Raw genomic sequence first — 13,676 nt, 5'->3', positions numbered from 1 at the left:
AATGCGCTCAAGCGCGGTCGTTGGTGCCGTTCGCCCTGGTCAGCTTGTTGGGCGTGTCCCTGGATATGTTCGCGGCATGGGACGTCGACCTCGGTCGTGCACGCACGGGAATCCGCCCAGCGTGTCCCGATGTTAACGAGGCAAATGCGCACGTGCAGGGAGCCCAGGCAGGGAGATCGTTGGAGTATGTGGCCCCGGGAGAGATCATCCTGCGAAAGAGCTTAAAACAGGGGCAGAGAGCAGGGCAGAATGCAGACTGCAGGGAGAGCGATGAGAGCTTCTTTCGTTCGGGGGCAGGGAGAGTTCGTGCTTCGACCTCAAAAGCTCAGAGACAGAGAGAGTCGCTTCAGAATCCCGGGACAGAGAGCTAGTTCGGGGATCCGGGGCAGGGTTTTATATCCCCCACCAGAGTCCCACCAGAATGTTCCAAGCACCTCCCCTGGCCACCGTTGCTGGCCACTCCCGTTTAGCTCCCATTGGCTGCTTGCCGCTTACTGGCCACTCCCCTTTAGCTCCTCCCTCGGGCCTCCGACTTGTTCCAGGCCCGAGCACATGGCATTCCAGCCCAATGAGGCCTACACTTACGTGCCTGCATCAACGCATACTAACACAGGAAAAGAGACTATATTTAACATTGAATAAGAAATAACTGAACTAAGCGAGGCTACATGTTGTGGTGCAACTAACTAAGAGGGGGTTTGCCTTTATTTCTCAAAACCCCTTTCCCATTTCTCAAAACTCCCGAAGCCCGTTCCCGTTACAAAGGGGGGATTAAACCCCTTTTTCCTGATGGGTCTTTCCCCCCTGGGTCCGCGAGACCGAATCGCGACTTCCGGGCAAACGTGAAAAAGGGTTTCGGGACAAATTCGCACGTACCTTTGGTACCCACGCTGCCACGAAAGCGGGGATCGAGCCTCGCACGAGCCACGCATAATCGAGTACGCCCGAGCGGAATGCGTATCACGTGACTCATGCTGTTACTTTTATTGGAACCCGATTCGAGCGGTTTTATTCGTATCATGCGAAGCCAATGGATGGAAGGGGACAGGACGGTCAAATCAGAGGAAGATCACGATTTATTATTATTTACAATGATCCAGAAGGAAAGGAAAGGGACACAGAGCAGAGCTTAATCAGTTTAACCTATCCCCAGACAAATGGGCCCACTTACACACACGGGGAGATGGAGGAAGAGAAGTTCGTGCGCCAAGCGCGCTTCGCCGTCAGTCGCCCCGGGGCAGCTCGCCCGGCGTGGCTCTCCGATGTTCACGGCACGTATCCAGGCAAAGGCAGGCAGGAGGAAATCCTCGCGGCACGTATGCAGGCAAAGGCAGGCAGGAGGAAATCCTCGCGTCTGTGGCTGGCGTGGGTCGTCCTTTCGAGCGAGCGATTAATACAGCGCAGAGCACTGGGAACGGGGGAAAGTTCATGTACAATAGGCAATTCAATTCCTTGTTCTGCAGCTCCCCTGGCGTTCTCCTCTGCCTTCTGTGTTCTGCGTTCTGACTCACGCGCGTCCTGCTGCTGTTCTCGTGCGATCTCTCGTGCCGTCCGTTCTCGTTAATGGGCTCGGAGCAGGACCTTATATCGCACCTCCCCAATCTTACCCGAATGTTCCAAGCCCCACCTCCTGCTGCAGTGGTAAGCCACTCCCCTCGAGCCCTGATTGGCGGCTCGTTGCTTACCGGCCACTCCCCCTGCAGCTCATTCCTTCGGCCGTGGTAGACTGGCCCAGGCCTGCCGCGTGGCATCCCAGCGCCAAACCAAAAGCACCAAAGAACACCTAAGCTCACTGGCCTACTCCCCACAAAACTAAACACAGGAAAGGACTATGCTTACATTTACTAAGAAATAACTGAACTATCGTGAGGCTTCATGTTGTGGTGTAACTAGCTAAGAGGGGAAATTAACCTTTATTTCAAAACCGCAACACTACACCCCTTTCTCGTCAGACTCGTCCCGAGTCGAAACCACCAATGGAGCGACCGGTAGAGTCGGACATGCAAAATTAACCTTACTTTTAAATGTGGCACATACAGACTTGGCATTTAATATGGAACATTTTTTTTTTCTTGAATTTGGTTTACTTTCTGAACTCAGTATATCAATCTGGTGAGTTTCTTTTACCCTTCGGTGATGTCTTTGTTGAAAGAACCATGTCACTGATTGTCTTTCGCAGCAAGAAGTCAATAACAGGATTATATCACAGGTGGCGTAACAAAATGTAAGGACAGGTACATTTGACGATTGGCTTCACAATTGGGTATATAAGGGTTGTTGCATTCTGTATTAGTGGACAACAACTGCTGCACGTCTACAAAAGTTATTGCCGCTTCCTCTGGAGATGGTCCGTCAACTTGACAATGCTGTTTGTCATAGACTGGTGGCTTTACGAAATTCTGGCATGAAACAGCGTGCTATTGCTCGGCAGTATGGCATCACTCAAGGTCAGGTGTCAAAGATCCTGAAACGAAATGCTCAGAGGGGTGTCCCTACTCCAATACCGAGGCCAGGATGTCCATGCAGAACCACAAGGAGAGATGATCGCCAGCTGCACCGGTTAGTCTGCAATGGCCGTACCAAGTCAGCTAATCGGCTTCGGGCTGAGTGGCAGCAACTGACAAATGTGCCTGTATCCAGAAGGCTCGTCAACCAACGACTGGTTCAAGCAGGCTATCGTGTCAGGCGTCCCCTGAGAAAGCCACGCCTGACCAGACAACACAGCCAGCCGCCGATTGCAGTGGGCCAGAGAGCACCGTCAATGGCAGCCAGGACACTGGAATCACGTGACCTTCAGTGACGTGTCTAGATTTCTGGTCTATCGTCAAGATGGCCGCGTCCGAGTGCACAGACAAGTGCATGAAGCCCACAACGAAGATTGTATAGTGCCAAGAGTCCAAGCTGGAGGTGGTGGGGTGACCGTTTTGGCTGCTTTTCATGCAGGGGGCAAAATTGACCTGGTTGTTCTGAATGGAAACCTGAACCAGTTCAAGTACAGGGTCATTCTGGAAGAAACATTGCTTCCATTTGCTCGGGCAGCCTTTGGAGGAAACTTTGTCTTCCAAGATGACAATGCACGGCCTCATCATGCTCGCATGATCCAACACTTTCTTGCTGACCGTGGTGTAGAGCATATGGAGTGGCCTGCCATGTCCCCAGATATGAATCCGATAGAGAACTTGTGGGCAGATTTAACGCATCAAATCGACAACTTGGACCAGCAGCCGACCTCTGTGCGTGAATTGCAGCAGACTATTGTCACTGCATGGCAAGCGATTCCTGTCCAAACCTTGGCAAATCTCGTGAACAGCATGCCTCGACGTGTACGTGCTCTCCTGGATGCTCGTGGGGGTTACACGAAGTACTGAACTGTAATTTTACTGTCCGTAATCCCAGTCATAATTTAGCTTTTGTTTTTGTTGAAAAATTTTTTGGCTAATGTGCAAAATAAAGAGATACTTCTGGAAAACGTACAGAAGTTTAACACAGTACTGTCTGTGAATTGAGTTCGATATCAGTTTACATCACTTTCAAGGATCAATTTATTTGCTTCGAAATGTCAAATGTGTTTTTTGTTTCTTTTAAAGGTCACATTAACAAAATGTAGAATAATTTCAACATCATTCCAATGAACGTTTGGTTCTAAGTCATCTTGAAAAGTAAGTTCACCCCCACAAAAAAAAAATTCCATATTAAATGCCAAGTCTGTAGTGTGGTTCCCCCTAGCATTTACTCTGACCCGTGTGTGCGACAGTTTTAGCACTAGATATGTCCCTCCTATGGCGTTGAGCAGCTACCTAACAGTTTCATGCCCACAACTACCCGTGTATTTCCGGAATTTTCAAACTAAACACATAGCTGGTGGGCAGCATTCTTATATTTACAAGCACGTATATTTACAATTCTATGACCCAGGACCTGTTCTTTTTGGAAGAGAAGATTGGAGGGGAGAGAAAACACAGCAAAAACACACTTGTAAATCGTGGCACTTGCTGCTTGCTTCTTGCATCTTGCTTCTTGCTTCTTCCGTGTGCGTCTATCAAACCGGCTGGCCCCCAGACCGGCATACAGGCCATTTGAAACTTCAAGGCCATCTAGACTTGCACATCTTCTTATGCCTAGCACACTCATAAAATGCACAAAAATGCTTTTTTTGTTTTTTCATTGGCCAGCAGGGCCGTTCTCACATGGTCCAACTGCGTGGCCTTAATGCCACTCAAACAAGTGGTCCGAAGGTGCAAGATGATTTGCAGCCAGATGCTGCACAGCAGAGGTGCAAGGCCACAAGGTTTGTGGTCCATGAGTATGATGAGGTGCAGCAAAAGGTTTGTGGCAGCAAGGTGCTGTACAGGTCGGCTGAACTGATGAAACAAGGAAAGGGCAGCAAGGTGAAGAAGGGATGCCACAGGTCGATGGTGCTGCACAGTTCGGCCTCCAAAATGGTCCTGGGGTGGGGGGAGAGACAAGGCACAACAAGCAAGCGGGAAAGACGGAATGGCACATAGAAAACAAGGTGGTACGGCGCGAGGGACGTGGAAGAGCGAGCAGAGCAGGCTCGTCCCTAACCGTCCGTACCCCCCCACCATTGGCTACACCACCCTAACCCCCCTTGTATTTACAATCCGTCTCTACATCTTGTCTCCCATATCCCCCTCTATACCAAATTCGTCTCCCAATCCCTCCCAAGAAGGAAGGGATGGAACAAACACAATGTCCCATTACGTCGTGACACGTCTCACTACTCAAACAGCTTACAGAGCCCTGGTGTGGAGTTTCGTCCTCCTCGGTGACTGGCTGTGGATGGTGCGAAGGGATTTCTCTTTCTAAATACTCCACTGACATTTACTCATTTAAACTACCCGAGGTCGTACCCTGCCAATCGGCCTCTTTAAACTATGTGGTTCTAAGAACCCGAATTCTCATTGCCCACCCTGTGGTGCTCTCTGAATTTGGGTCTCACTCCCGCAAAATTTCACTCTGTGCCCTCGCACAATTTCGGGGCTGGGTCGTGTGGCCCTACCAGCAGGTCTACCTACCTGCGCACCTCCGCCACTGAGGCCGCCACCCGAGCTTACCTGCTCCTGCGACTACCTAACTGGGGAAGGACCTCTTCTGGCTGCTTACCCCCTCTGTGCCCACTTTGGCATTGGGCAACCCGGGTCCTCTCCTGGGATCCTTGGACCCCACTCAAAACTCACAACAACTACCCTAACCGGCTTCCAGAGCCTACCTGCGGCCTCACCTGGCCGACAAACTACCAGTGGCGGAGTGCCCCAATAACCACACGCACCAATTAAGCCACACGCACAGCCATGTCACTGGCTCATGCACCCTCCAAAACCCTACCTTTCTACTACCCGCACCACAGGTGTCAATAACCATACAAATTTACCTATGCCCTCTACCTGGCTTTACACTACCCACCCCGGGCTTCCGCGAATGGGTTCCACTCTCCCCCCCATTCAGTCCTTCGCACCATGCACTCCACACCACTCATTCCACACCAAGCATTCCACACCACTTATCTTGCACACCAATTACTTCCACTCACCACTACTTTCACACACCAAATATCTGGCACACCTTTTGTGCTCACACACCTCAAACACAATTCCACTTTTTCTCACCCACAACTCCTCTAACACACAGCATCATTTGTCTAACTGATTTCCCCTAAAACTCATGCTTCCCTCGTCGTCCCTTTACACTATGCACTCCCTTTTTCTTTATCATCCATCTAAGCTAACTACGCCCCCCCTATAGGTCAGGTGTCACTACTTAATTCTTGTCCCTAAGGTCTTCTAAATCCCTAACATTATCCCAGCCCTCCCTCGGCTAGCTTCGGTGCCCCATGGAGGCAACCATTGCTGGCACCCCAGTAGTAGGAAAATGTTGTTCCTGGACCACCCCTATTTCTCCATTCACTGACATGTAAATTTTCCTCTCACCCTCATTTTTCTTCATTTCCCCTTAACACCTCTATTCCTACCCCCCTTGGCCTTATGGACCTTTTACTCTTACTATCAATGTTGTTCATTAGACCACTCAAACAACGATCCAACAAATATTTGTTTATGCGTAGGAAATAATTTAATTCTCTTACCACTCCCATCACCATCTAATATATTAACAAAGAAGATGCTTGAGTTTGGTTCTTTATCAAGATATTTTAACTGAGCTAAGATAAAATGATAAACCTCCGTCAATGTTCTTGTTTGAGCGCCTCCAGTGCCACACACCATTTTGGTAGGCTCTGCCCACTTTTTGTTAAGCTCCGCCCACTTTTTGCTAAGCTCCGCTCACTTTTGGGGCAGCCCCCCAGTTTTTGTTAAACCCCATCCACTTTTGTTAAACCCCGCCCACTTTTGCTAAACCCCACCCACTTTGTTAAGTCCCACCCACTTTATAAACTCTCCAGCATTGTATCATTTTCAGTTAAGACATTACATCATTTCCAGTTAAGACATGCCCAGGTTTGCCCAGGGAATTTCTACAGGAAATGACACACCCAGCCCTTCTGAAAAAAGGCACCGACCACACAGGCTTTTTAAAACACGCTTTCTGCTTCTCTGGAGAATGGACTACTGTGCCGAAATGGAATGGGATAACTTTGCTATTCCTTGGAGTCCTACTACCTGTGTAGAGCTCAACCTTCAGATTGATGAACTGGATAATCGATTGTAGTACCCGTTTATTCACTCTGCCGACACAGGCCCGATTAAATGCAGTGCCATCCGAGCTGGGGCGTAGGGATACAATGCGGTCACGGTGTAGGGATACAACCGTGAATATTTGCACTGCACACATGACATCCTCCCCTTTAAGTCCAAAATTACCAAGAGCAATATGTGCTAGATTTCAAGAATTGACATTTCAAAAGCAATATTTCCAAAACATGTGAAAATATGTGCGCAAACGATTATGAGAATAATGAAAATACGTGAAAATAGAACATGTGTCACCGTGAAAAAAAACATCTTCAAAGATTCAACCGGTCGGGTGCTTTTCTCTCACGCATTGAGCGTCGCGGTGTACCAGTGGATACAGAGTCCGAGGTGATCCCTTTGGGTCGTGGTGTACCAGTGGATACAGAGTCCGAGGTGATTCCTTTGGGTCGCGGTGTACCGGTGGATACAGAGTCCGAGGTGATTCCTTTGGTCTCCATGAAGGGTGTAGCGTTCACAGAGGTTTTCGGGGCATCCGAGCGGGCTGGAGCGGCCACGACGATCTCCGGCAGTGGTGGGTCGAACTGTTGTCCTGACTGTGACGATGCTGCAGGCTCTGTCGACTCACAGTGACGGTAGGTTATGTGGTCCTGATGTCGACGAATTTCGCGGCCGTCCTGCAGGCGAATCACACAGGACAGTGGACCTGGCTTCTCGATGATGTCCACCGGTAGCCACGTCGCACCTGCACCAAAATTTCGGGCAAACACTGGATCTCCAATGTTGATACATCGACTGTTGGACGTCTTATCGTGCACCAACTTTTGATTAAGCTGGCTCTGATAAACATTTGATGATATGTCTGGTTTGAGATTGTCAAGTGTCGATCTCACGTGTCGTTTCATCAATAACTCAGACGGAGCTGCACCGGTTGTTGATTGTGGCGTGATGCGGTATTTGAACAGGAGACGAGACAGCTTTGTTTCCAGGGTTCCCTCCTGAAGTTTCTGCAATCCGGATTTGATGATTCCCACGGATCGTTCAGCCAAGCCATTTGAAGCCTGGTGATGTGGGCTGACAAACATATGTTTGATGCCGTTCCGACGTGTGAACTCGGCAAACTCGGACCTGGAAAAACATGAACCGTTATCACTCACGATCATCCTGGGCAGACCATGAGTGGCGAAACAGCGTCTGAGTCTTTCGATGACAATGGCCGACGTAGAACCATGCGTCACATAGGCATCAATCCATTTTGTGTGCGCGTCCGTAATTATTAGAATCATGCTGCCATTAATAGGCCCGGCATAATCGAGATGTAGGCGATGCCACGGTTCGCTGGACCATTCCCAAGGATGCAGTGGCGCTTTCGCAGGTGTATTCCGGGTGCTCTGGCAGGGGTAACAATGTTGAATATGATGTTCGATATCAGCATTAAGATTCGGCCACCACACATAGTTTCTAGTGAGTGACTTCATCTTCACAATCCCGGGGTGACAGTCATGGATTTCATCCATGACCCTGGAACGCAGATTTTTCGGGATCACGACACGACATCTCCAGAGTAGGCAACCATTTTCCACGCCGAGTTCGTTTTTACGTGCTTTAAAAGCCGCAAAATCTGGGTCACCCTCAGGTTGCAAATGCCATCCATGCTGTACAGCCTGGACAGTTCTGGACAGAACGGGGTCTCGTCGCGTATGAGTGCGGATCTGGCCGGAATCGACAGCACAATCTTCCAGATGATCCATCAGTGCGATAATGGATCCTGGTGTAGGCGAATCATCAACGGATTCTGGAAGGGGTAACCGACTCATGGCATCTGCATTTGTGATAGACGAACCAGGCTTATAACATATGGTGTAGTCATAAGCAGCGAGAAACAGGGACCAGCGGATGATCCTGGGCGGTAGTGTGTCAGATGTCGCCTTAGTTGGACCAAACAGACTGATCAGCGGCTTGTGATCAGTGCGAATCGTGAAATGATGTCCAAGAAGGCACTGGCGAAATTTGCTGACGCCGAAAACGATTCCCAATCCTTCCTTGTCAAGTTGGGAATAGTACTTCTCTGCCGGGGACAACGTTCTGGATGCAAATGCAACTGGTCTTTCCGTACCATCAGGCATCACGTGTGATAATACACTACCCACTCCATACCGACAGGCATCGCATGTCAGCACAAGATCCTTCTCTGGATCAAAATGAACGAGAACATTGGACGATTTGAGCAAATCCTTAGAGGTCTGGAATGCTGATTGTTCAGTAGACCCCCAGCTCCAGGAGACTCCTTTCCTCAAAAGCCGATAAAGGGGGCCCAAAACGTCGGTCACATTCGGGATGTAACGACCATAGAACTGAAGCAAACCGAGGTATGACTTCAATTCGGTCATGTCTCGTGGAGCAGGAGCATCCTTGATAGCTCGGACTTTCGCATCTGTCGGGTGTAGACCCTCGGCATCAATCGTATGACCCAGGTACGTGACTGATGGCACCATAAACTTGCACTTGTCTCGACGCAAACGTAGGCCGGAGTCCGAAATCTTCTTCAGAACTCTATCCAGGTTTTGTAGATGTTCCGCGTCTGTACGACCAGTAACCAGAATATTATCCTGGTAACAAATGACGTTGCGTTCGGCGGCAAACAAACTGTCCATGACCCGCTGATAAATTCCAGGTGCAGATTTCACTCCAAAACTGAGTCGGTGGTACCTGTACAACCCACGATGTGTGTTGATGGCAAGATACTGTTTTGAATTCTCGTCCAAGCGGAGCTGTAGATAGGCAGATTTGAGACGAGTTTCGTAAAAGTCTTGCCTCCTGTGAGACGAGCATAGAGGTCTTCGATCCTCGGGATTGGATATTTATCCAATGAAGAACACTTGTTCACGGTCATTTTATAATCTCCACATATGCGGATGGACTGGTCCGATTTTATGACCGGAACGATGGGCGCCGCCCATTCGGCATACTGGATTTGCTCGATGATGCCCAGATTTTCAAGATGATCCAGTTCCTTGTCAATCCGCTCCCGCAGGGCGAAAGGGACTGGGCGAGCTCTGCAAAATATAGGATTGGCATCCCGGTCAACACTGAGTGTAGCCGTATGTCCTTTCAAGGTTCCAAGCTCATCCTTGAAGACATCCGGGTACGTATCCAGCACATTTTTGAGTGTGTATGCTGCAGTAGGAGAAACGTTGGCTGCCCAGAGTTGATGAATGCTTTTCCACTTCAGCCGAATTATGCTCAACCAGTTCCTGCCGAGTAAGGAAGGGCCCTTTCCAGGAATGACGATCAGGGGTAGGTGAAACTCACGGTTATCGTAGCCCACCGTGACGTCACATGTACCGCAGGGAACAATCTTCTCACCTATATAGGTGGAGAGACCATAGGTAGTAGGTTTCAGATGGGGTCGGTCAGCATCACTCCACAGGTTTGTGAAAACAGCATGGCTGATGAGCGAGACGGCCGCACCAGTGTCGACCTCCATTTGCAATGGTCGATTGTTGACGACAACAGTGGCAAGAAGAGGGTCCCGCCTATGGTGAGAATCAATATGAAGCAGGTTATACGATTCTGAGTTGTCGGAAACAGAGCTCACCTGGTCAAGCTCAGGTTCCTCCGAAACGATAAACTGATGAATCTTGTCAGCAGCTTTTCCTTTTCCCGATTTGCGAGTGATGCAAGCTGGAGCAATATGGCCAGTTTTTGAACAGAAATGGCAGGTGGCGTCTTTGAACCGACACGTCTCCGGAGGGTGCTTTCCGTTGCATCGAAAACATTTGTTGTGTGTTTGAGACTGCACTGGCTTCTGACGAGGAGCCTTGTTCCAACGTTTTGGCTGAACATGATCCAATCGATTCACAGCAGGGCTGGTACCAGACGAGTGAGTGGCACCGATGCTTGTAGGGTTGCGTTCAGCACTTTCCATGGAAATTGCGGTGTCTCTGGCATTTTGGAACATCAGTCTTCTCTCAGCAAGCAGGCGTCTACGAGTGCGGTCATCGGACATGCCAACCACCAGCAAATCACGGAGCATGTCGTCAATCGTGTCCCCAAACTCACACAGATGTGACAGTTTTTTGAGGTGTGCAATGAAGTCTGCGATCGACTGACCTTGCTGCTGTCTGCACATGTAAAAATTAAACCAACACAGGATGACTGAAGGAGATGGATTACAATGTTCCTTCAAAGCGGCCTTGAGCTCTGCATAAGTGAGCTCTTGGATTGTCCGAGGCCGAATCAGGTTTTTAACGAGTGTGAACGTCTCACCTCCGCAAACGGACAGGAAGACGGCCTTCATCCGGGCTTTGGTCGTGATGCCGTTCGCCTCGAAGTAGAAAGACAACCGCTCGGAATACGTGTCAAAATCCCCTTCATGAGGGTCGAATTCATCGATATGGCCGAAAGAAGTCATGGTCTAGATGTTTATCCTCGTCGCCATGTAAGGTATCTCGACAAACTACAATCGATTGTAGTACCCGTTTATTCACTCTGCCGACACAGGCCCGATTAAATGCAGTGCCATCCGAGCTGGGGCGTAGGGATACAATGCGGTCACGGTGTAGGGATACAACGGTGAATATTTGCACTTCATACATGACAAATACCCTCTGGTGGAGAACACGCAATGCCATGCTCGCGTGATAATTGCTCAAACGCTGCATGTCGCTGCGAATGAGCAGCCGCCATGTTTGGACACACGAGGCTCGACCTCGTCCTCCCAGCTCGGGAAGAGGAAGTTAGTAATGCACTCCGACTTTCCCAGCTTAGGGAAAGGGAGCGTTAAAAAAAGAAAAACTAAGGAAATATAAGCGAGAAAAAAAGGTTTGAAGTGAAGAAAATAAGTCGGGGGAAAAAACAACAGGGAACCACCAAAAACGACGATTACCTTAACCTGCACGGTAAGTGTGCTCTATGGCTCTTTCTCTCGTCTCAACATAGAAGGGGAAACACAGGGAAGCTTTACAAATAGAAACAAGGACACGAAGGAGCGAAATGGGGGGGGGGGGGGGGAGTAGGACAAACAGCCAAGACAGAGCACTCACGACACTAAGCGAGCAGACGCCATGACACCGCACTCAAGGGGGAGAGACAGAGAGAGAGAGAGAGACAGAGAGACAGAGAGACAGAGAGAGAGAGAGAGAGAGAGAGAGAGAGAAAGAGAGAGAAAGAGAGAGAAAGAGAGAGAAAGAGAGTAAATAATTGGTGAAAGGAAGGAAAGAATGCAAGCTCGCATACCTGTGTGCACATGATCAGGCAACGGTGCAACATTGTCCTCTTCTTTAGAATGTCTTGGCATGATGTTTAAGGATCGATATTTCAGCAGAAAGATGATTCCCATGGTCAGCACACAACAGAAAAATGCAAAGCGTATCAAAACTGTGGAAACATAAATAAATACACATTTTCGGGAAATTTATTTGAATCTACCGGTCATGAAGCATTGTCATACATTGTTCCATTGTGTTACACATATTGCTATAGACAGCTACCTCAACCTTTGTTGAAAATTTGATAAGAGCTCAAATGCTAAAACGGTTACGGCCTGGGCAGACACACTGAAGCTCTAATGGTAAATAAATAAACATATAAGCTATTATAAAAACTGGCCATCTCATGCTGGCACGCAGCAGATGGCTCAATGAGGCTAACCCGATACTTACTGTGGCTTTTATTTGCCCTTTGGCATTTTGACCCAATTATTACCCTCACCAAGGGAGAGGATATTGCATTTGGGTCTGTTTGTTACTTGGCAATTTTTCATTTTTTGACAAGTAGGTTGATCACTCCTGTGTGTGTGTGTGTGTGTGTGTGTGTGTGTGTGTGTGTGTGTGTGTGTGCGTGCGTGCGTGTGTGTGTGTGTGTGTGTGTGTGTGTGTTTGTGTGCGTTTGTGTGTGTTTGTCTGTCCGCTGACTTGCCTACAGGTCTGAATTTTAAATTGATCTTCACGAAACTTCACCAAATGATAGTGTAGGTGGTCCGACAGAATCCTATTTATTTTTGAGGTCAAAAGGTCAACATAGGCCAAAGGTCACCCACTTTTTTCAAATTTCTAAGATCCTCAATTTTCATCCGAATGACTTGAAATTTGAATAGGATTTACATATCGGCAAACTGAATTCAACCACCAACTATTTATGAGATCAGCTTAGGCCAAAAGGCCAACATAGGCCCAAGATCAACAACCTTATCAAATTTCTAAAATCCTCAATTTTCATCCGATTGACTTGAAATTTGAATATAATTTGCATATCAGTTTACTGAATTCAACCACCAACTATTTTTGAGGTCAACATGGGCCAAAAGGTCAACATAGACCAAAGATCAACAACCGAAATCACTACATGCTCTAAATTCGAATTCATTCCACCCCGCCTCTATCTTTCCTAAACGGATCTCTAACTTGAAAATCACAACAAACCCAATTTGTTAGAAATGTTCGTCTTTCATTAATAATAATAATAATAATAATAATAATAATAATAATAAAGGAGTCTTATATAGCCCCATCAAGCAGAGTAAACTACCCGCATGGCGGTTTACATTATCATGCGAACGCACACACACCGCACACACACACACACACACACAAACATACACACACACAGACACACCTTCACTCTTGCCCGATTCCTCTCCCGCCCCATTCAAAACCCACAGATGTGTACTCCCCCTCCTCCTCCCCTCCCCCCCCCCCCCCGCACATGTACACAGACATACTCCCGATCTCTGTCCCACCTCAAACCAAAGAGAAAACAGGACTTAGACTTTGAAAGACGTGTGAAACAGATAGGTTTTGAGGGAGGTTTTAAAGGCAGGAAGAGAGTCAACATGTCGAACAGAGGAAGGCAAGTCATTCCAGAGCAGAGGTGCAGCAAAGGAAAAGGCTTTCTCGCCAAATGACTTGGTGCTGGTGCACGGCGGCTCTAAGGTCATAGAGTCGTTGCTTGAACGAAGCCGTCACCGAGGTTCATAGAGAGTGAGCAAATCGGAGAGATAGTGAGGTCCCG

The 13,676-nt window shown here is 48.5% G+C and overlaps 1 protein-coding gene across 1 annotated transcript in view; it reads right to left on the bottom strand.

Annotated features, from left to right (window-relative positions):
* The window catches only part of LOC137437433 (protein FAM3D), a 115,156-nt gene that overhangs the window by 86,553 nt on the left and 14,927 nt on the right, over window positions 1–13,676 (bottom strand). Inside the window, exon 3 of the mRNA XM_068131749.2 lies at window positions 11,904–12,044. Coding sequence (XP_067987850.2) covers window positions 11,904–12,044 — 141 coding nt within the window. The remainder of the gene's footprint in view (window positions 1–11,903; window positions 12,045–13,676) is intronic.

The sequence above is a fragment of the Myxine glutinosa genome, chromosome 12 (assembly GCF_964187855.1).
Source record: "Myxine glutinosa chromosome 12, kmMyxGlut1.1, whole genome shotgun sequence".
NCBI lineage: Eukaryota > Metazoa > Chordata > Myxini > Myxiniformes > Myxinidae > Myxine > Myxine glutinosa.
This window is presented reverse-complemented; position numbering and strand designations above follow the sequence as displayed.